At 39.3% G+C, this 24021-nt stretch overlaps 1 protein-coding gene across 1 annotated transcript in view; it reads right to left on the bottom strand.

Moving 5' to 3' along the window:
- Positions 1-24021, bottom strand: part of COL3A1 (collagen type III alpha 1 chain) — a 50789-nt gene that overhangs the window by 6463 nt on the left and 20305 nt on the right. The window contains exons 4-43 of the mRNA XM_032692784.1: positions 23843-23959; positions 22155-22229; positions 18893-18958; positions 18231-18284; positions 17979-18032; positions 17177-17230; positions 16967-17020; positions 16599-16652; positions 16061-16105; positions 15826-15879; positions 14851-14895; positions 14081-14134; positions 13485-13583; positions 13317-13361; positions 13096-13194; positions 12107-12160; positions 11859-11966; positions 10596-10649; positions 10370-10468; positions 9476-9529; positions 9060-9158; positions 8851-8904; positions 8645-8698; positions 8083-8136; positions 7679-7732; positions 7445-7489; positions 7256-7354; positions 7061-7168; positions 6511-6564; positions 5471-5524; positions 5313-5366; positions 4642-4695; positions 4310-4417; positions 4083-4136; positions 3535-3588; positions 2033-2194; positions 1800-1907; positions 920-1027; positions 465-518; positions 175-282 (exon numbers count right to left, since the gene is read on the bottom strand). Of these exons, the coding sequence (XP_032548675.1) occupies positions 175-282; positions 465-518; positions 920-1027; positions 1800-1907; positions 2033-2194; positions 3535-3588; positions 4083-4136; positions 4310-4417; positions 4642-4695; positions 5313-5366; positions 5471-5524; positions 6511-6564; positions 7061-7168; positions 7256-7354; positions 7445-7489; positions 7679-7732; positions 8083-8136; positions 8645-8698; positions 8851-8904; positions 9060-9158; positions 9476-9529; positions 10370-10468; positions 10596-10649; positions 11859-11966; positions 12107-12160; positions 13096-13194; positions 13317-13361; positions 13485-13583; positions 14081-14134; positions 14851-14895; positions 15826-15879; positions 16061-16105; positions 16599-16652; positions 16967-17020; positions 17177-17230; positions 17979-18032; positions 18231-18284; positions 18893-18958; positions 22155-22229; positions 23843-23959 (2877 nt within the window). The remainder of the gene's footprint in view (positions 1-174; positions 283-464; positions 519-919; positions 1028-1799; positions 1908-2032; positions 2195-3534; positions 3589-4082; positions 4137-4309; positions 4418-4641; positions 4696-5312; positions 5367-5470; positions 5525-6510; positions 6565-7060; positions 7169-7255; positions 7355-7444; positions 7490-7678; positions 7733-8082; positions 8137-8644; positions 8699-8850; positions 8905-9059; positions 9159-9475; positions 9530-10369; positions 10469-10595; positions 10650-11858; positions 11967-12106; positions 12161-13095; positions 13195-13316; positions 13362-13484; positions 13584-14080; positions 14135-14850; positions 14896-15825; positions 15880-16060; positions 16106-16598; positions 16653-16966; positions 17021-17176; positions 17231-17978; positions 18033-18230; positions 18285-18892; positions 18959-22154; positions 22230-23842; positions 23960-24021) is intronic.

Here is a 24021-nt window from a genome sequence, read left to right as displayed (position 1 = left end):
TAAACTGAGATGTCTTTCCCCTCGATATTGTTGTAGAAGAGGTTCTCGATGCCAAGAAACTATGACAGTAACAAATGTATGACTCTTCAAAACTTCCTCTTTATTACTGCATGAAATGGACTTTGCATAGGAAAGGTACATAAATAAGCAGTAAACTATTTACTTTGGTCTTACCTGAAATCCTCTTTCACCAGCTTTCCCAGGTGGGCCAGCAGTACCTGCAGGTCCAGGGTGACCAGGGGGTCCCGGAGCGCCAGGAGAACCACTTTCACCACGGTCACCCTGCAGACAGTAACAGTTGACAGGATAATAAATGTCACATTTTACAGAACTCAATATAAATGGTATTTTCAACTGAGCGTAAGAGGTTCAAGAAACAAATTAGATAGCAGAGAACTGTGCATATTGTCATGCATCTCATGTGTCATTTATTTGGGAATCTAAGGATGTTGGTGACTTCTTACTTTGCCACCTGGGGAACCATCGCGTCCGGGTGAGCCATCGGAGCCAGGGTTACCCTGTAAAAGAGAGGAGTACAGTGCGTTCATAAATTGCATGATGAAAGAGCTTGTTTCCCAGTCAGCTTAAATAATGCTCATCAAAGAAGGAGTTTTCTAGCAGAAAGAGTTCGTGGAGGTGGAGTGGCCCCTAAAAGATCTGTAAGACCTGCATTATTTTGCAGGCGTACAAGCAGTGCAAGTCTCTTGTTCAGTTCTGAGACAGATGATACCCCCAGGCAGTGAAGGGGATGGCAGAGACAGCAGGCTATGGCTGTGCCACCTTACAAGAGAGTGTGATGTGCCCAGATCCCTGTGCATCAGGCACTTGAGGGACGCTTTGTGAACCTTAAAGCTCATATCCTCCCAGAGTCTCCCTTTAGTAACTCACAAGCTAGCAGGAAAGAATCACATCCACTCACATCTCTGCCAGGCTCTCCAGGTAAGCCTCTTTGTCCAATAGGACCTTGGGGACCAGGGGCACCACGTTCTCCTGGGACACCGTTGGTGCCTGGTCTGCCATCTTCACCCTGAACAAAAAGGGGAAGGATTTTGGTACAGATAATGTACTTATGAAATACCAGTGTATTACACATCTAATTAATTATGTAGTAATTTTTAAGGAGACCTAATAAAATGATGGGCCAGTGTGGTTTTGGAGATTGTGAATAAACAAGAGAGTATAAAAACTTGGACCAAATGATTTCTTTTCATTGCTGGTAGCATTCATGCAATGCCATTGAACTCAAGGAATGTTTTTTGTCAGCTAGGAAATAATAAATGGCTATGTCTTATGTGCCCAAAAACAATAGCCAAAACAGTTAAAAAGAAAAGCTGCTCTATTGCTGTATTGCTGATAAAATATAAACCAAGCCTCACACCACCTTTTCTGAAGGGAGGTGAAAGTATTTTTCCATTTGAGTCATAATATTTAAGCAAGAAACATATTGACAATGAAGCAAAGATACACAACTTGTATCTATCTCACAACTTATGAGACTATGACTCAGATCTTGTGGTAAGGAGAGTTTATAGCCTCTTCCTTGACCCTCCTTAAGAGTGTGAGGCATCCTCTATACTTCTACATAATCTGATATGAGACGCTTGGTAAAGGGGATAAAAGACAACCTCACATCCCACATTTGCTGGTTGCCAGACATTCTAAAGCCTGATCTTATGGATGTAAGCACAAATAACTGTAAATTCTGTTGTCTCTGAATTAAAAAGCATTAAACACCCCTCCCCCCCACTGTCCTTAACACATTCATTATTTTTTATGTCCCTGCAGTGAATGGCTCTCACCTTGGCTCCTGCCATCCCAGGTGGACCACTCGGACCACGCAGACCTGGCAAACCTGTGTTACCCCGGCCGCCAACAATGCCTTGAGGACCTGGTTCACCCGGTGCACCCTGATTGAGGAAAGGTCACATCAATCAATACAAGCGTCTTTAACATTCCGTAGGTGGTCACTTATTCTTGACAGACATAATCCCAGTCTGTTGGTGTCACAGTCCCTGGCTGAAGGTGTACTCACCCTTTCTCCTCGTGCACCTGGTGGCCCTTTTTCACCTGGTGTGCCGGGCTCACCTCTGATTCCAGCAGGTCCCGGACCGCCAGGAGAACCGGCACTACCAGGGGGTCCAGGAGGCCCATCCTTGCCCGCAGGCCCTGCATTACCAGGGGGACCTGGGCTACCCTAAAAAGAATTTTAAAAAGAAGAGTGTGAGCTGAGTTATCTGAAAGAGCCACACACTGGCACTGCTCTTATGAAAGTCAGCCAGACCTGAGTCATTGCCTGAAGGCAGATTTAGGGTCCAGCCTCTGTGCACCCAAATCTGATCTGGTGCTATAAGAGAATCCTTTCATGTATCACTCTCAAAGTTGGTATTTTTTTGTCCCTGCTGTCTGGACATACGGTTTGCATAATGTAACACCTGCACATTCTGGATGCCCAGTGGCTGTAATGGATCCAACACAGGATACATGTCTCTTACTCAGGGCTCTGCCACAGAAATTGGAAAGAGTAGCAGATCCTTCTGCTTTCTTAAGTCACTGCTGCCAGATACCTTTAACATAGTGTCTTGGACATGTACAGGATGAAATGCCTTTCATTAAAATCTTAGCTGAGCCAATCAATAGAAAGAACTGTGTTGACTTTAATGATATCTTAAATAAAATCCTGCTTTTCCTTTTTGTTCAGTAATATTCAAATTCCATCTGCCTATAACTTAAAAAATAAAATTAAAATCTGTTTATCCAAATACAAAAGAATTTTTTTACTTTATATCTCAGTTACCATACAACAAAAGTTTGCTTTTAAAATGGTCAAATGCATTTGTATTCTTTTTATTTTCTTAATTTTTAAAGAATCAAAAATCAGACTAATTTTGTGGGAGTCAAAAGTAGGCACACATTGAACATGCAAGGATATTAAGAAACAGCTTTTCTTCACAGACAGATATTATATAAAAGTTTGGAATTAATGGATGCATCAGGATGTATTTTTATAATAGGACACTACAGACTGGTAGATTAAACTTCAGATGAAGCCATACCATAAGAAAGAAACTTTACCTTAAGAACAATTTCAGTTAATCCCAAAACAATTAAATCTTATACCATTTTATTCTACAGGTACCTAAAACCAAAAAAATCTCAGCAATTATCTACAAGACATAGCTTTGAAAGTGAATACCAGTTCAAAATGAGTATTGAGTATTTCTTGCATCATAAAAGAGCAAGAGAGAAGACAGGATGTCTTCCACCAACAGAAATACTCAAGGACCTGATCCAGGAGAAGGACTTCACTAAGCCTGGCTTTGGAAAGAAAACCATGCTAGAAGGTGTATCAAGACAGTAAGTTAAGTGAATGAATTGCTGTTCCATATAATAAGGAGAGTAAACTCCTTATGCAGATTTATTTCCCTAAGTCCAAACGTCATATTCAGAAAGATTTTGCATAATATATTTTATTATATTAATATATGCATAAATATACTCCCAAAGTAAGAATAAAAGGGGCATAAGACTACTTACATTGCTACCAGGGGGACCAGGTAGACCACGAGCACCAGGGAAACCAGCAGCACCCTGTAAGAGATCAATACTTTTAGTTGTCATTTTCTGAAGACTGGAAAAAGATGAACAAATTGATTTTTATACACCAGCTGACTTTGAATTACAGTTAGCTGTTTTGCTTTTAAGTTCCCTGTTTTTACAATTTTGCTGCGAATTTTTTTAATACTTCTTTTTTTTTAAAGTAGAAGGTCACATGTGCTCCTCAGATGTGAATTAATGGGCTCTGAGAAACTTGGAAATGATGGCAAGTAAATATAATAACTGTTGAGATAAGTCATTTTAGAGCCTTGGGTCATTGTGCCAAAAGCTATTTTGTCACCTTACTTATATTAAAACCAATGTAATCCAGATCACTAAACACCTCAACTTTAATTACTCCTTCCAGAACGCCTTAATTATTCTTGAACAGCTGATACTAAAGTCATTGAAGTTTTTTTTTCATTTACATCGTATTTGTTGTAATAGACAGAGACATTTAGCAGTGACTAAATCAAGGAGATACTCACAGGGCCTCCAGGAGATCCACGGTCTCCTTTTATTCCTTGGGGACCAGGCGGACCCTACGTGGAAGGAAGCAGATAAAGCAAAATGATTTGATAAAGATGGAAATCACAGTGAGTGTCAAGAAGTTTCAGGCAGTTCAGCTGCTTGCACTTGGGGGGCCTGGCCACCTCGAGGCTGAGGAAGGGCTGAAGAAACCTCTCTGTGGCAATAAGGGACAGCAAAGACTTACTGGTGCACCGGGGCCGCCCTGTGGACCCGCAGCTCCAGGGGGACCAGCCTCTCCTCTCAGACCAGGTGGGCCTCTCTCTCCTTTCCCACCAGGTTCCCCATTTTGGCCCTGAAGAAAAATTATATTGCTTCATTACTACTCAAAAAAAAAAAAAGCGGATGGTACCACTGTGATGAGAAACCTTATCCAGATACTCTTCTGAAGGGAATTTAAGTATTAAATTAAATGTGAATGCAATCGAACTCTCTTGGTCTTCCAGTACAGAAAGTTAGGGACAAAGTCATGTTGCTCTACATGTGACTGAGCAGAGAAAGAGTGGTAGATGTACTTACTGGAGCTCCAGGGAAGCCAGCAGGTCCAGGAAGACCTTGCTCTCCTCGCTCACCCTGTAGAAAACAACATGTCAGCAATGGAAGATGTTAAAAAGATAAGCTTTTCAAGATAACCTACAGGTTAGAGAACACTCCTATTGATGCTGCTGAAGTTTCTTTGTCTTATCAGCCTTTGAAGGAAAAAAAACCCCCTATTCCAAAACTACAGTTGCTCCTGAATGCTAAGAACAGGAATTATTTGATAATATGATAATTATCTAAAGCCTGACAGAGTGATCTCAGTTACAACTGTATAAACCCTGAGAACAACCCATGGTGTTTCCCAGATCCAACTGAGATCCCAATGTGATATCAGTATAAAAAAAATAAATATAAAGGTATTTTAAAAAGTTTACTTAACTGTAAGACAAGATGAACACCACTATTGCTCACACTCTTGCCCTGAGCTATCAGCACAGCCCCCCGACCCCTTTGCACTGTTAAAAGCACTGATTTTCTGAAGGCTTCTTTAGTACTTATAAATCCCAGGAGTCAAGAGCATCTGAATGTGCTTAGCTTATTTACAGCTCAAGTCTCATGAGTTCCTGACAGGGCAGGTACAGCACTGATGTCTACACCAGGCTACAGGAGCCACACTCAAGTTATACTGGAAGGAAAGTACTGTCACTCACAGGACCTCCACGGGAACCCATCGGGCCTGGGGCACCTGCTGGGCCAGTCTCCCCCTGTAAGGAACAAGGATGGTTACTGGGTGTTTGTCTGCTCCCCGTGACACAGCTACTGCTGGGACTTCTTACTGCACCACGTGACACTGCAGAAGGTCCTTTACCTTATCTCCAGGTGGGCCGGCAGGACCAGGAGGACCGATGGGACCTACATTGCCCTAAACAACAAGAAAAGAGCATATTTTGTATCAAAATATGACAATGCTACCTGTGTTTTCATCAGTATAATTTATGTCTCAGTGTAAACAGATTGCTAGAGATATTTAAATTGAAGAGAGTCTACAATGCCAGAGTGCTGTTGCAAACTATGTTTTGGAGTGACAGCCTAAGTTCACACCATTTTGCAACTGAGAGATCTCCAATGGATTGATAATTTTTTTCTTTTCCTCGCCGTCCAAACCTAATTCATACCCACCTGATATTAACAGGACTCTTTCAATGGTATACACTAAAAGTTACCTGTTGCCCTAACTTTTCATATAAATAACTGATCCACATTTCTTCAGTATATGTTCAATATCTCCTGACTGGCTCCCTGAGTTTTTTCTTTCTTGACAATTTAATGTTTACCTTATGGTTTGATATAAATTTTTTGTATTTCCTCCAACTCAACCAAGCTGCACTGGTATATTTGCCATGCCTCATTATTTTGATGGATGCACTGCTTGCAGGTACTGATTTGATATATATGTATATATTTCAAGTGTCTATTTTATGTGTATATGCTACATAGATGCAAAATATATCATATGCAGCAACCTGTAGAAGTACCCTGGGTGAGAACGTTTCCTATAGATGTCCTTTTGTGATTCATTATAAACCTGCATTCTCATCAGTCAGATAGATTTTCTCTACTTCTATATGATTGCTTTCCCTCCAAAACATTGTCCCAGTTAACTGTGATCTTCTGCTTTCAAAAAATTCCAGTATATTTACCCAGGCAATGATAATCACAAAAACTAGTATTAAGTCTGATTTAGTTTACAAAACTAGTTTAGCACTGCTGGCATGAAACACAATGGGATTGCTACTTTACACCTCTTAGACAATATTATTCATTGTAACTCTAAGTTTATTCATATTCTAAGTGCAGACTGTGTGAAGCTAATGGATAAATTGTTAGATGTTAAAAAAGGTTACTCACTCTCTCTCCTCTTGCACCAGGAAGGCCGTCAGCACCTTTGCCACCAGGTTCTCCCTAGGACGTGTAAAATGCAAAAAGCATAAGCCAAAAGCAAGCATAAGGGAAGGGAAAGGATCTCGTACTGAGGGTCTCTCAATAACTACATTTCCTCATTGAGATCATACAAATCTAAAATTGGGGATGACATTCTGCCCAGTATTCAGCATCAGATACTACATACTTTGATGGAAAAGAACCCAAATTGATTCAAAATGAAGCCTATGACAAATTGTTTGCCTGTGGTATGAATTATTCTTATAGTTTATTAGCTGGTTTGATGTATCCATCCCCAAAGAGATCTAGCACAGTAAAATATCTAGCATATATTAAAGCAGGGGGAAAATCCCATATTTTTCAGCATATAGGACCCATATCACATAGCTAACTCAACAGTACTGCTACACAATCTACACCTCTGAAATCAGGCCAAAAGTGAAGACATGAACAAACCCAGTGCTTTGTGGGAAGCTAACACTAAATTAGCATAAAATTGGCAGCGTGTCTGTGTTACCCTCTCCCCTTTTGGTCCAGGACTTCCAGAAGCTCCTCTTTCTCCTGGCATTCCCTGTAAGCCAGGCAGTCCTGTGCCTCCAGGGGGACCGGGTGGTCCGGGAGGACCCTAAGGAGTAACAAAAAATAATTAGAAAAACAAGATTAACCTGAATGAGAGACATAATAGCAGGAAAACAAGAAAGTTGGTGGGTACCTTGGCACCTTCTGTACCAGCAGGACCTGGCCCACCTCTTGTTCCAGGAGGTCCTGGGGGACCCTGTGCACCACGTTCACCTGGGATACCGTTTTCACCCTGTGACAAAGAAATGCATTATTCTTTGTTTTCAGGCTCATGCTATGTTAATTCTTTCATGTAATTGAGAAAAGTTGCTTTATTATTTACCTTAGGGCCTGGGAATCCGGGTCCTCCAACATCACCTTTTGGCCCCTGGTTACGAGAAAATAAGTATAAGTTATCCATGCACTTGGTAAATCTCCATTATGGTTGGCATCCTGTTTCTCCCCTCTATTATCACTAAAATCAGACTTCTCTGCTCTCAATAGAGCTGAGAACTGACTGAATTTGGAAATGTAATATAGGAAAAATGCTCATTAAATAAAAGGAATTACTACTTACTGGTTCTCCAGGTTTCCCGTTTTCTCCAGCTGGTCCTGGTCCACCAGGCAATCCCTATATGAAGGAACAATGTTATCCATGTTACACAGATAAGTTTTGCATTTTCCATCTTGTAATTTTTTTTTTTTTGACTCAAAGATGTGTACTTAAATCATTCCAATCCTTTACAAAGGCAGAGGTCCCAATTTGATAGCTGAGGGTTTTATGTTGCACAATCTAAATTAACCACCCAGCCTGCAATTAGGATATACGAAGTAATAACTTTTGTCAAGTGGATGATCTGTCTTACTTCAAAATATGATGACATGCACTGCAATGTAAATGTTAAGATGCCTTTATTATCTTTTTACTTCTGTGTGTTTTAATCTATTGAAAGGAATCAGAAAGCAATAAACACACAGCACCTGGAGGCCGGGTGGGCCTGCTGGTCCTGGTTCTCCTCTGTCCCCAGAAGCACCCTAGAATCCAACAAATGAGAAAAAAAACCCCATGAACTTGTCTGACAACATTTCAACACCACCTCTAATCTATGCCTTCATTTAATGATCTGATGATGACTTTGCATAATCCCAAAGACTAATGGACCTTGTTGTTCTGGTATTTTCTCACTCCAACTGTTAGGTGTGATTCCCCAGACACATTTTTGCTTGGTAATAGTTGATATACGCATTAAAGGGAGACATGCTTCAGTTTGAAAAGGTGGTAGATCTCTGAGAGCTCTTAAATTCGCTTTTCATTTCAATCTGTGCCAGGTGTACCTGACTCAAGTTTATCCTACTGATGTTTTGAGTATTAATTCATTAAAATAATGGCAAATAAGAGTTCTTCTATTTGTCTTCATAAAAGGAGATTTCTATATATCATTAAAAATATTTTCCTTCCCCTAAAGTCACAGTGTCAACCTGTAGATGCCAAACCCCCTTGGCAATAATTGATCATCGTCTCATACAGGGCCACCACACTTACAGTAGGTCCTGGAGGACCTGGGAGGCCAACATCACCATTCTTCCCAGCAGGACCCTGTACAAAGACAAAATTAGGCCATGGTTAGGGGTTGATACCATTTTTATAAGACTCATCAAATTATTATTCATATTATGCCGTTATTAAATTGTCATATTATGTAATTATTAAATTATCATATTATGAAACAAAATGTTGACAAAACTTACAGGTGTTCCAGGTGGTCCGCCAGGGCCTCTTTCTCCATTTTTACCCGGTGCACCCTTACAAAAGAGAGAGATCACATTTGAAATACTTGTTCTGGTCAGTAGACAACAGCCTGAAGCCACTGCATGAGATAGCCCCAGTACGGAGCAATTTATTTTGACATTTGACTGATCAAGCATCAGGACAGAAGAAGTGGAGAAATCCCACTCACCTCATTGCCCTTAGGACCTGGGAAACCCATTACACCTGGTTGGCCACGTGGGCCTGGAGGACCAGGGGGACCAGCACGTCCAGATTCACCCTGACTGCCCTGGGATAAGGAGAAAAGAAAGGAAGTCATGGCATCTCTCAGGTGAAATAATGGAATAACCATCAAAGGGAGAGTGAGGGTGAGACACTGTGGTTCAAAACTTAAATATGTTTTGTATTTCAACTCATCTCTTGTATACTCCATATTTTAACTACTAAATGACAAGATTTACAGACTGTTATTACAATGGTAGTTAAAACAAACAAAAAAGGAGATAATTCATCTGACTGTGATAACAACCTGTCATGTAGATACTGTGGGATGAAGGTAAGGTCAAATAGGAGGACTAGCATAAAATATTTGCACAGTGTACATACGGGAGGGCCAGGTTTCCCATCACTTCCAGGGCTTCCTGGAATTCCAGGCAAACCCTGCAATTGAAGAAAAAAAAGTGTTACACTTTGGTTTAAAATGCAGAGTATGTTTCAATACAGAAATATATAGAAACTACTTGTTTGGTTTAATCCTCTTTAATAAAGATTAAAAGTCCTCCCATTTCTCCCATCCCATGAAGGGGAAAAATGGAGAAGGCTAAAATATTTTTTCATTATGGGTTTATTGCTTTTCCTGAGGGGCACTGGATATGAACAAGACATGGCACGTTAATTAGCAAGCACAAAAAATGTATTCTTTCATTATTTGGGAAGAAAACTAATTTCAGATGGTAAAAAATCAAGGAATGAAACAATTCTGACTATGTACCTCTACCTAAAAGCAGCACAATTTATAACACTTTTTTATTAACTTATTTTTCTACATATTATTTTTACTGCATTTAAATAATTCATTTTCACTTCCAATAAAATCTTGTTTGGCTCCCAGCAGCCTGCAGTTGGGCTTTTGAACTTCAATATATTTGTTGTCAGCAGTTGTTAATTTTTGGCGTAGTTCACAGAACGCTGTTCCATTGTTCTATGAACACTTACATATTTTTACATCCTGTGAGTATCACCTGTGAGACCATCTCCGAAAATCTTTGAAAGCCTGACCAACAGCTTATTTGCTTTAATTGCAAACAAGCAACAAATGTAAGACTTGGCTATATCGAAATATATAAAGGGATATATAATTTAACTGTTTAAACATTAAAGTCTATTTAAATAATAATTTAAATATAAATGTATTTAAATAAAAACGCCTCAATCGTATCAGCTCAGATGAGTCATCCTTAACAGAGGTTCTCTCTCTTTCTTGGAGATGTCCTGTCTTACTCTCATTCCTGGAAGACCTGGGCCTCCATCTTGTCCGCGTTCTCCTGCAGGTCCACTGGGGCCGGGGGGACCTGGGCTCCCACGCTCCCCTGCGGGACCCTATAAAAGAGATGTGGGAAGTCACAGCAAGGAAACCAACACCCTATTGAATCCGAAATTCTCCGTTCAAAATCACGTGGATTCTCTGAAAGCTTGGAGGGGTTTTTTTTTAGGGGAAGATTTATACCTTTTCACCTGGAAGTCCATTGCTACCGGGCAAGCCGCGGAATCCGGGGGAGCCCTACCAAATAAAAGAACAGACTGTGGATCACAGGCAACGTGGCGTAAGTAATGGGTAAATGGGTTTTTCTTCTAAACTATTTACCATTAGACACATTGTTATGAAAATTAACGAAAAGAAAAAGATGGAAGTGGCATTTTACTGCAGTAAGAAGGATTATAGATTATTTTCTCTTTGGTTATAACACTCTTGTTGAAATTATAGTCCATCCATTATTATTTTAACTGGCTCTGCATCATTATTTATGAGTTTTCTAAAGTAATAAAAAAAAATAAATGTCATATTCAGTATCGAACAATTATACATTATATCCTCTAATTCAATACTGAGAAGAGCTCTAGTTTATTGTTTTAATATTTGCACTCACTACTATCTTCATTGCTTACAAAAATTTTTAGTTGTAAAATTTAATTTGTACCCCATTTATGTATTTAGTATGATTAATTTGTTTGCTGTGCATCTTTGCTTTCCTCATAGCTTCAAGCAAATATTGCAATCAATTATTAAATTAGGAGTTATAAATAGATTAGCACAACTTTGCTGATGGTTCAGATGGGAACAGAAATCTAAAATCTATAATGATGTTGTTATTTATTTTGTTAAATAAATCAATTCAGGGATTCTTTTGTGAGAGTGTCTTCAGAACACTATTGAATCTACTAGCTAAAAAGACTGTTTGCAGTAAAGATATTATAACATAGAAGATATCCTGACAATATTGCTGCTATAGACATTTAAGATGTATTGACAATAGAGATGTTGACATAAAGACGTATCTTGAAGGTGGAAGAATTTGCATTAATTTTGCTTTCCAGAGTTGAAATTTTTGTAATTGTTTATTTTTGTTAACTGAGAAGTAATTTTGAAATTTGTTTTATTTATACCCCCTTGTAGTTCTCAGGGTTTATGGTGCTTTTCAGCACAAATCTTTTGATACAACTTCCAGATATATAAGATCACTGCTTCTTCAACATCGAAACCTGAAAGGCATTAATTTATTTCAGGCTGAGATAGATCCAAGTGCTGCAATTCAGAGGAGAAGCTGGATAACAAATCTGCCCAGTTTCATAACCCAGTTTTGCATCTGGAATTTGCCGAGAAGAGACAAGGAGCCAAATTTTCTCCTGGAAGTATTTTGAACACCCGAATTTGCTGTCTCTACTTTAACTCAAAAGGGACTTCATGTGCAGGTGACCTGCAGAACCTTACCCTTTCTCCAGGGGTGCCGGGTACACCGTTCTGCCCGGGCTCACCATTGGCACCTCTTTGTCCTGCCTCACCGGGCGGTCCAGGAGCTCCTGGGGTGCCATTCTCACCCTGGCAACGACAAAACCCAAGCCCGCCAGTGAAGGCAGAAGTCTCCAAAAAAACCCTAAAAGGGTTTTTTTGTATGGGGAGTGATTCAGAGTTCAGACTTCCTTGGAAGAAGTCTCTGAACGCATTTTAAAATTGCTTACGCGCTCGCCTTTTGGGCCTGGATCTCCTTTTGCACCATCCTTACCAGGGTCTCCCTAAACAAGAGAAAATCCTATTAAAATGATGGGTAGCAACAGGGTAAAATACTAAGAAGTAAAAGTGATATCTTTCAAATTATTGACTCATATTTATTATTTATCAGTCTGCGCAGAAATTAGCATTCACTGGCTGAACCTGGGTGTGGAAGATACAGGGATCCTTAAAAATCCAGTGAAGAAAGAAGTGATACAATATTAAACACCACTTAGTAAAATTTTGTTTGTTTCTGAGCTATTCCAGACATCGAGTCTTTTGCTCGAAGTCCTTGAGTATTTTCTCTGACAAAGAACTGTGTGTGGTGTAAGGCTGTCAGAAAAGATTCTGCTGGGGTAAATGGCAGTATAAGAGTAGGTGCACCTCACTAGATGTAGTGGACTGTGGACTCAGCCCGTGGGAATTTAAACAGGTGAAATTAGGATTTTAAAACAACAGATTTAGTCCAAGGTAGACATTTGTAGTGAGTTTCTGAACTGACAGATAATTTAGGAAAAGAAATAAGTATTACTATCCTCTTTATGTGTTTTTTGTATATAGCAATACCTAAATGTGTGAAAGATAAATATATTGTATATTTATAAAAAGTATTGCCTATTTTCATTATAAAATAATTTATTAGACCGTCTCAAGTGAATAGAAGTTTAATCATAGAATCATAGAATCATGGAATCAACTGGGTTGGAAGGGACCTCCAAGATCATCAAGTCCAACCCCTGATCCAAAACCGCCATGGTTCCCAGACCATGGCACTGATGCCACATCCAGTCTTATCTTAAAAACCTCCAGGGACGGAGAATCCATCATTTCCCTGGGCAGTCCATTCCCTTTCTGTAAAGAATTTCTTCCTAATATTTGGTTTTGATTTTTAATGGTGTCAGAGTTACTTCCACCATATTTGCTTGTACCACCAGTGTAACGAATATTAGTTACTCACCGGACTGCCTTTTGCTCCAGGGTTTCCACTTGTACCTGGTGGACCAGGAAGACCACGGCCTCCTGGCAGACCAGGAGCACCAGGAATACCAGAAGGTCCCTACAGAGAGTGAACAGCAAACCGGGATGAAGAGAGCATGGCAATATTGGACTCTATCCAGTCCAAATGGTGACCCTCACCAACACAGTGCAGCAAAAGGCAGTGATATGAACAGTACCCACCATTTCACCCTTGCCTCCAGGGCTTCCAGCCCTTCCAGGAGGGCCCTGTAAAAAGAAATGTATTAATAAGTAATGCTGCTCCCCTAGGACTGAGCCAAAGGACATGCAGGGCTTTGTGAAGAGCAGGTGACAACAACCCCTCTCAGGTCCCATGTGGTGTTTATGTACCTGAGGCCCGGGTGGCCCAGCATTACCCTGAGGACCAGGTTCTCCTCTCTCTCCAGGACTACCACTAGAACCAGCAGGACCAGGAGGACCAGCTTCACCCTATGGAAAAAAAAGCAAAATGAGAAAATGAATGCATTTTAACCTTGTCTCTTGGGCAATCAGTATTGGCTTCATGGTGTCTTCCTCTAACTGTGGTACCTCTGACCTGGGAAGAAGATTGCCACAGTCACCTCCTGAGTGCAAGGGACAAATCAGACAGTGCCCCCAGTGCTGAGGCACATGGTACCCAGGTACTCCAGCCAGTAAATGCTGCACAGCTCCTGAAGTTGTGGGATGTTCCCTTCAGTCCCTGTCTTAACACAGCACAGAACACAGGGCCTACTGCTTGAAGGTGTTTTGGAGTGAGCATTCATGAAGATGATGGGTATAGGGTTTGTCTCATGCTACATATGAAAAAACATCAGTTCTAGGCTTGCAAACACTGTAATAGCAGCCAGAAAAATGAGGGCTCATAAAATAATTATGTACAGTGACATAAGGTGTATAATTATAGAAAGGACCAAATCCCATGTAATTATGCATCTTTAGCTGAATACCTTAAAACCTGGAGAGCCTGGAAATCCTGCAGTTCCAGGGGGACCTGGAGGACCCTTAAAAGTGAAAGAAATACTATTAATGCAAAAGGTAAAAGCCATATGGAATTAATCTTAAGTTAAAAAAGAAATATCTGATTATGGGAATTTCCTCTGAGTAAGGAAACACCTGGCAAAATAGAAAATACAAATCATGCTGTAAAAGATGAAGTTTGGCTAGTCCTAAAGTATCACACCTACACCTTGGTTACTCTGACATTTACATGTTCAGCTAAATTTCTGTGTTTTAGATTTAAAACCATGAAATCTATCATTGCAGAGATTAAGTTATAAAAATGTTCAAAATCTGTTCTAATTATAAAAAAGGTGTAGGAAGGGGAAAAAAGCCAATATAGCTGTCACATTTATAAGTAGACATGCTCAGGTTTCTAGGCAGATGATGAAGAAAAAATTTTTTCCCATCTCGGACAGCTAATTTAAATGTATTTGATAAGACTATTCACAACTTGATCTGCATAGAGGAAAGCAATTCTACCTATCTGTATGTTCTCTGAGAATAATCTGGTTCTGGATTTTTGCATTTTCCTGATTTGCAGTGTTAAAACTCTCCTATTGCACTCTAAGTGCTTCAAGTATCTTAACCAACACAGTTATGAAATATAATCAAAATAAAATGGTCATTCTTAAACCAGTGCACTGCAGAACATCAGCTAGAAGTAACTAGAATAAAGCAACACAAATACTTAAAGTCAAACACCCGTGAGTTGTCTTACAGGTGGGCCTGCTGCTCCTGGAGATCCGTCTTTGCCATGGGCACCCTACAGAAAGAAGAGAGGTGTTGAGTACAGAGCACAGAACCCACATGCTTTTATGTCCGTGACTCAGAGACCATGTTCTTGTGTCTGTACATTCCCACCTAGTTGATCAAGACCTGAGGATTCCTCAACTGAGAAATCGCAAAATAATAATTAAATAAATACTTTGTGAAGGAATGTCCAACACTTCGCATGACTTGTACTGTAATGATGAGACAGTAAGATGCAAAAATATATTCTTACTACATTTCTTAAGGAAATGGTGGCATCATCTCTGTGAATAAATAAGATTGCAATACATGTGTATTTCAAAGTAACAGTCTTAATTCACATAAAATTTCACTCCAAAACCCTAATAAACAGTGGTATGATTTAAATCCTGTTGCCTGTCTTCCAGACATATTAGACTAGGTCCTCTACTCAGGTTATGTAGTGTTTGTACAAACAAGTTGCTGGTTATTATATGTTAACTATGCTTTGTTGATTGTGTTGAATGCTATGAATTCCTTCAGAGCAAGTGATGTACTCCCTAATCCCAATCAAAGAGGAATTTTGTCTTTTTCCCACAGGTTACTTCTGAGATTGTTTTTTTTCCTCTCTCTGCCTTCTCCTGCTGCCCTTTGCTTCCACTCCTCCTCCCTTTTGCTCTTGGCTGAACCTGAGCATATGCTGAAACATAGAACTCTCCCTCAACGTGTAATCAATTCATTTAAAAAAAGGAAACACAAAATAAGATGGTGAACAGGTTGTGAGTTAGAATTGTTACATTTTTAGTTGGGGACCAGAAAGCTTTCATGATTTTACAGATGCCATATAGTTTTTTAGCCCTTTGCATTACAACTGTTTTAAGGAAAGCTATGAAATAGGGAATTCTCAACATATTGAATCCAAATATGCTGCCTCTGAGTGAGAACAACAGCTGCAATTACTCACAGGGCCACCAGGATTCCCAGGTCTTCCTCTTTCACCAGCTGGACCTCTTGGTCCCTAGAAAACATATGAAAACGATTCAGTTAAATGGCTTCCAAATTAATATGGCTGAGCAAAGAGACATTGCTCTTATTTGCATATCTCACTATTGTTCAGTGCCTGTGATGGGATACTTAAAGTTAAGAGAATGATGAGTAACTTGGGTAACACGTAAACACTACAGAATGCACATACTTACTGGCTGGCCTGGTGCTCCATTTACTCCAGGAAGACCAGTTTCACCCTGTTATGGAAAGAAAACACCAATGACAGAATGAATTTTGGTGAGAACACTTTTTGGTTTATTCTAGAGGAAGAGACACAAAACAAGACACCCCAATCCGTTGCCGCTTTCTGCATCAAGCTGAGTGTCCTCAGAGGGAGCTGCGGTCTGAAAGGTCTGAGAAGTCTAAACAAGTGCCAAAACGAAATACTAAACAGGAAAAAAAATCAGGAAGACTCAGTCCTTTAAGTATTATGCAACAAAGTTAGATGATCCAGCCATGTCCTTCACTTTGTAATCTCATGTTTATTATGACTAGACAACTGGGACATGATGTGGTTCAGGAAGTCTAACTCATTTGGAATGATTCTTATTCTTTTCATAGAGAAATTAAATGGGTTTCTTTAATGTTAACTGGATTTTTATAACTGTTTGAGAGGCAAAGCACAGCTGTACAACGAATGATGGAGGTCATTAATCTACCTACTACAAAGATGACCCTCTAGGTTTTTACCTTTGGACCAGGAGCACCACTGTCACCTTTGGCACCATCTTTTCCATCAAAACCCTGTGGGAAAGTAAAACCATATCTGTGAATAGTATTCCTGCTGCATTCTGTAAAACTTGGTTCCTCTTGGCAAAATATTAAGTCCCCAAAAGAGGCATATTTTGGATAGTGAATGCTATCAGCTATTGGAACACTTTTTGGCATTTGGGATGAAGCTCTACAATTGAGGTAACTAGACAAAATTTAAGTATTTGTTACAGAAGGTCAGATCACATTGTTAAGAAATTTGCCTTTAATTCTAGGATTCAATCTCTTTGAACTGATGACTGAAAGAGCACAACCATGCAACGCCATAATTCAAGTGGTTTACTTACTCGTTGACCTTTCAGCCCAGGCATCCCAGGCATCCCAGGGATTCCCTTGTGACCCTAAACACATAAACACAGAAGTGTAATAAATCATGTATTTACTGTACTAAGTGTTCACCAGTGTTCACTGTGAGTCATGTTCACTTGACTAACTTAAAGTGGGGAAAAAAACCCCTTTTGATTAGAAAACTGTTGTTAGTGGGGGCTGTTCCATACCGGTAATCCAGGGAATCCACGGTCTCCATTTCTGCCTGGTCTTCCTGGTTCTCCCTATTGAAAGAAAGTAATTTTTTTTTTTTTTTTTTTTTTAGTGCTTACTATTGTTTTAGTTACTGGCAAAGCAGCAGTTCTAGAAGATCAAGGTGAGTCAGAATAAGCAGGTGAAGCTTCTACCAAAGACAGTGGGAAAAATCATAGCAGGGTGACAGTTCACTGCTTTCTGAAAAACAAGTGCCAGGATTTAAAAACTCAATTTTAAACAAGATTTCAGTTAATATCTAAGTTATTCCAAGACAAACTTTAGAAAGAAATGATCCCAGAAAACTTATTTTTCCCGTGAAGCACTCGAAGTGGACAAAATATTTATCTTTTTGTCTTGCCTGGTACTATGCCTATTCAGGGCTGCCAGGTGTGATACAAAATGTGGTGTTAATGGCTAGAACTCTCAAAGAAAGATTTAAGGGGAGCAGGAAACTACCACTACTGTCTGATTTTTTTATAACTGCTAATTCATTTTGCACCAGATCAAAGTGGGTTTTTTTATGCTCATGTTTTCTCTCTTTTTTTTAATTATATCAATCAAATTGCCTACTAAAACCAAAACATTTTTTTAATGGATAGTTAGACTTAATGTAAGGCAAATCCAGTGTCTTATGTCTTATGTTGTCAAATGCAGAAATAACGAGATGTTAAAAATTCTGAAATGCAATGGTATCAATGTGCTTTGCTGTCTTAACCATTTAATTAACATTTTTTCCTTCCCATTTATTAATAAATAGGTGAATAATAGTGAACTTACATCTTTCCCAGGTGGACCAACTGGGCCTATCATTCCAACGGGGCCTGGAGGACCCTGTAAAAGAATAAAAAATATTAAGTCTTTTTCAAAGTAAAAATGCATTAGGCATCATAAAGTACTTGTATATTTGAAATGCATTATAGTAAACAGACAGGATGAACTGTAAAATTTCAATCCACTCCAGTGATGACACTGTTTCATGCTTGTAAGATCACGCCTTTAGCATATAAGTGATACAAAATATATACGTACAGGAGGGCCAGGTTGTCCTGGTTCTCCAGGGGAACCCTGGTATCCAGCAGAGCCCTATAATGCAGCAAAAAACCCAGTTAAGATGTGAGCAATTACATGCACCATTTCGTGGTGCTGTTACACTTTATAATCACATAATGGTAAGGAGAATTGTAGTCAGAATGGTCAACAAATGACCAAAGGTCAATTTAGCAGAACCAAGCAGAACCTACCTCCATGAAATCAGAAACAAAACTACTCCTCTAATAGGAGATGGATGTCAAAAAACCAGACCCTTTGTGTGTTCACTGAATGTTTATCAGGATTCCCACTCTCCTTTACCTCCTGTTCAGCTTTTTGTATGGGTAAACATTTGGGGTTGTTAACAGGATGACAGGCAGTGGTACATCTTAAAACTGCCTTGGCTGAGACCCCACAGACTTGCAGAGGGCTCAGGGGTACACATGGACTTAAGCAAGCACAGTGTATTGCCTTCAGCTCTTGAGTCTTGGTGAGGCATAGAGGGTACAGCCCAATCAATGGAGGATGACATTTATCCATAAAATTCTTCAGCATAATATCTAGATTTACTGGTTGAAAAGATATTTAATATTTATGACAGAGAAAAGGAGAGGCTCATATAAATGATGTAAGGTGATTATGAAAAGATTAATTGTACTTACAGGGGGACCTGCATGACCAGGTGGGCCAGGGGGGCCACTGGGCCCAGGGGGTCCTGGAAAGCCACTCTATAGTGTAGATTAAAAAATAGTAGTTATATTAATGTATATAACTGTAAAGCTTAATGCAGTTGTAATAGTCATCAATACCTGTGAAATAAATTTTTACATGTTAGAACAGAGAAAAATTCACAGTGACCTGTGCCAGTCAAAAAGTGCAGTAGAAAAGAGGCAGCATTATATCTACACATTGCTAAAGAAATACACTGTCTTATAGCTACAGTCCCTTCAGAAAAGGCTTCACTGGGTTTCTCCTTGTAAGCTTAACTGACATACTCCACAAGCTATTTTCATAGTTGCAATTCTTGCTTTTTGAGTCACTAAACCCCTCCTTGAGACACCTAGAAGGATGCTCACAGCTCAGCTTGTCAGCTGCCTGAAGGGCAACGGTAGATAACTGGAACTCCTAATTTGTTAAACAGAATAAATGCGTGTCAGCTTCTCTGCCATGTAACTGAGCTTTACTAGCCTAACACTACAGATTTCTCAGGACTTGAGGGTATACTGAATTAAGGCCATATTTTTGTTACTGCTAGTAAGGCAAGCATTTCCACCAGTGAAATCTTTACTGAACTTTAACAGTACTAAGCCATAAGAAAGAAAGTTAGTCTGGACTAGCTAAACCCTCAGTATTTCTACTTCCTGTAACAACAACCACAAAAGCATTTGATGCTGCAAAACATAAAACATTTGAAACCTAGCACAGTGGTCTACTGCTGCTGTATGGGGTTCTTCAAAAAAAGTTTTTGTCAAATTAAACTCTTCATTTGTTTCATAAAGCCAAAAGAGTTACATATGTGAATTGTAAGAGAATCACTGTGTGCTGCAGTACTGGCAATATATTCCATAGTTTAATTATCCACATAATGTGTGTTTCATGGGATATTGTCGTATTGTGTCAGAATAGGTCACTCGTTACTGGTGTTACATGAACCTAATTTTCATAATACAAGATTAACAGTGTTGCTATACTATCCTGGCATATGTAGTATAGTATACTACTATACTACAAACATGCTATGTTAATATTAGTCCACAGATTGTCTTTTGTCCAAAAAAAAGTAAGTAATTGTAATATTTACTATTTTTTAGGACAAGAAATATACAACGAGTGGCAGAGCAGTCAGGGTCAGGGAAAATGGGGTGCCCTTCAATGTGTGAATATAATAAGCAGTCCCTCGTATTTAATTGTTACAACTCATTTGGTCTAAGTAACTAGAGACTCAAGATGAATTAGAGCCATCAACTCATCAATAGCAACCAATCCATTAGGCTTATGGCTACAAACAAACAAGATATTATTTTTTTCAAGTAACACACTGAGGAGATAAACTAATAGTTAGGGGTGACGTGTCTGCTGACAGCATCTCCAGGCAGTGAACAAATGACCATATGGAGGATGTGCACTGGTGGAAAGAGACACAGACAGCACGTGGAGGTTATATGAGAAAGTCATGAGAAACTGTGATGTAAAGCACAAAATCCATCTGCAAGCACTGGAAAGCCATGGGAAGACAGCAATGGAGAGATGTGTGATAAAGGAAGTACCAGGCATGGTAACCACCCACGGACTATACTTGTGCTATATTTTTTTCATAAATCTTTCAAATTATTTCAGTTTGGATACTTATTCAAACTAAGTATTTAAGTTGAAAATTGATAAATTTATAAAATACTAAAGGATTTATCCTAGATAATGATAATTATAAACATTATTTATTCCTAATGATCTCAGTCACATCTGCCTGTAGCTGCTGTTACTTTGCAGTCACATATGCCATGATGCAAAGCGAAAGACCATATGACCTGAAAGCATACAGACAATCCTGAAGACATTCTAGAGTCCCCAATAAAGTAGTTTGATGGAGTTTTTTTTAGTCAAGTCCAGGGATCGGAGCACAAGAAATCACTGATCACTTCCAGGAAAAATGCCAATATAGAGAGGAGTAGCCATAGTTGTTAACTGAGTGTCTTGGTTACCCTGCCTGCTTCAGCACATCCTCTATTAAGACAATAGGTAGTAAAATGCAGATGATTATGATAAGCTATGGGCAAAACTGTGAGGAGCTGAATATGAATGAATGAATAGATAAATACAAAACCAGATGGTTGAAGAAGACCAATGCATGAATAATCACATTAGCAAATGGAGGAAGCAGAAATAAAGAGATTAAAATAAAGGTGATAAAATAATGAACTATATTTCAGGAAAACCAGCTGTCATGATTAGTAAACTTTACTTCGCGAGATGAACCCTGAGAAATAACACATTTGCTTGGAAGTGCCTTGATATGTTACAACATGTGATACCCAAACCTTGTTATGCAGAATTGGACAGAAAATAATGATTATGCTTAATGAAACAGCAGCCAATTTCATATAATAACAATTCACAACATCCTCTATATAGCAGATTGCCTGAATCAAGAACACTTCATGGTGAATATCTCTAAAGTCCAGTGCCTAAAAGGAAAATCATAAGGTGCAACATTCAGATTTATTTTATATGGGAAGTATAGCTCAGGCACAACTCTTTCAGGCAATCCATGATTTTTGTCACTCAAAAGACCTGTGAAAAGCTTGTGCAGATACAGTATCCTTAGTACACAGTCTGAATAGCTGTGGGTAAAAAAATGGCTATTGTAAAAAGAAAAAGTGAAAAGACTTTGACTTCTGGGATGAAAAAAAAAAGGTTTATAAGAGGGTTTATCCACTTTTTATCAGACAAATTTGAATTGTGGAAAAGCAAGTAAGTATGGAGTATCATGCTGAGTAAAGACAGAATGCTGCTGAATGTGTAAAGGAAGATGGAGGGCAGTGGAAAAGGTAAAAAGGTTGTGGAAGGAAGGAAGCAATTAGTGGAAGAATATGAAGCAGATAAATGAGGAAGGTATGCAAGGGAGAAAGGATAAATGTTTAAATAGTATAATAAAGTGAACCAGAGATAGAGATTAGGAAAAAGAAGGTAGGAAATTGAAGAAAGTGAACAGGCAAAAAATCCAGATGATCTATAGCTACTTTCTAGAGTAATATTGCCGACCAAACTGCTGCCTTACATCACATTCAACTTGCAGGCAATAAATAAATGAGAACTTACATTATTAAATTAAAATCAGGATACATACACATCCAAGGCACAATCTACAAGCAGAAATTTTATTCTTTTAAAAAAAGAAAGGACAGAAAAAAGGCTATAGCATCTTACAATGGCTTGTGGGTACATGGGTACACCTGGACCACCAGCCTTCACATCATAGGAGTCATACTGTGGAGAAAAACTCTGTAAAAGAAATAGAGAAGAACAGAAAGGAAAAAAAAAAGAAAAAAAGAAGGAAAAATTGTGATTGCTACAAATAGAGTAAGTCTTATCTTACATTGGCATGGCAAATTTATGGAAATAACTCATTTGTATCTACTGAGTTATACTTGTTTGACATATAGCTGCCATATATTTACATCATCCAAAACAGAAGTACAGCCAATGTCTTCCTTCTGAGGTCATGGTAAAGTTAGCTCCCTAGGCTGGGTGTATCCATTTTTCATCTTGACAGCTGGGCCTCAGCTGAACCAAAAAATTACCATTCTCTCTCCTTTTATTCTTGTTTTATTTCTTTTAAGCTTCTTCTCCCAGTCTCTTTTCTTTTGGACTTAGTTGTCACTCAAGGAAGTTGATGAAATATTTTCTGTTGCACTAAAGAATGCAAATGTTTATTATTATTTTCCTGATTTCTTTTACCTGTGACTAATGAATGACTAATGAATGACTCATTTCGTGTTAGCAGACTTAGTTAAATGATATGGCATTAATGCAGTAATGGCACACAGGTGGTTGAGCATGAAGGGTTGAATATATGCAGTGTTCTGCCTGATATCCCAAACCAGTGTGGACCCAGCTCCTCCACTGGCTGGGTACAAGACTCCTGTGCTACTGATATCAACTCTCTTGTCAGGATTCAACAGCACATCTTTGGGTGACTAATTCAGCCTTTTATCCTCTCCCGTGTCACCATCTGCCCACCCAAAGCCAGTAGCTCTTGCTGTATTACTGTGGTGTCCATTGAGACTGGTTAACTGATCCATGGGGACCTCTCCCAAAAGCTCTGTCCTGCAGGGGCAATCCCTTTCAGAATTAAATAAAAACAAGACATCTTTCCTCAGATTCTGGCTTACCTGGGAGTGAAAGTGTACATGCAAGTTATAATCAGTGGCCTATATTCAAAAGTAGCAACTGTTTCAACGTGCAATTTTTAACATCCTGTAAATCCAGGCCCAGTCAATTGCATGGAAGACAATTCCATCTCTTAAAGCACTACAGAACAAATCCAACTGCACAGAAACTTTAGTTACAATATAGTTCTCTTGCCGAGCCTCGGCAGCTCTAATAAAGTTCTTTGGTAATCAGAAATGAATTCAAGATTCAGTGAGCCAGAAGTAAAGAGGGAGCACGACAAATAGGACTTACATGGCACTTCCTTGCAAGCAGAGGACCTGTGTTTCAGTCTAGTCTCATGGGAATGTTTCTTTATTAAACGTGCATTTCATAAAATATAGGAAAGTATGAGAGTTCCCTAACCACTGAGTGGACATACTGCCTCCTACACGCTTTTTCTAGTTGGACTCTTTCTGAGTTACACAAGTGCTTCAACAGATCTGGCTCCAAAAGGTTAAAAAATAAGATAAGGCAGAGATTTAATTGCCCTTCGGGGAAATTTTATAGACAACTCCCCCAAAAAACAACAACAAAACTCCACCTACCACTCAGCTCTGTTTTTCAAAGGCATAAATGAGAGATGAAAGCAAAGCACCTGTGAAGGTGTAAGGGACAGGTGCCTCCAGTATTGCTCTGCATGTTTATGGACAACAATGTAGAAACTGAACATAACAATGACTTACACCTCCACTGATGCTGGGACATGACTGGCAGATCCCGGGAGCCCCAGGAGCTCCAGGACTCCCTGGCTGTCCTGGTGGGCCAGGGGGACCATTTCTGCCTGGAATCCCAGGAGAACCCTGCAAAGACACAAACAGATACAGATGTTGTCACCTACCTTCAACTGCAAGGGCATCGCAGG

The sequence above is a fragment of the Chiroxiphia lanceolata genome, chromosome 7, assembly GCF_009829145.1.
Source record: "Chiroxiphia lanceolata isolate bChiLan1 chromosome 7, bChiLan1.pri, whole genome shotgun sequence".
Classification (NCBI taxonomy): domain Eukaryota; kingdom Metazoa; phylum Chordata; class Aves; order Passeriformes; family Pipridae; genus Chiroxiphia; species Chiroxiphia lanceolata.
This window is presented reverse-complemented; position numbering and strand designations above follow the sequence as displayed.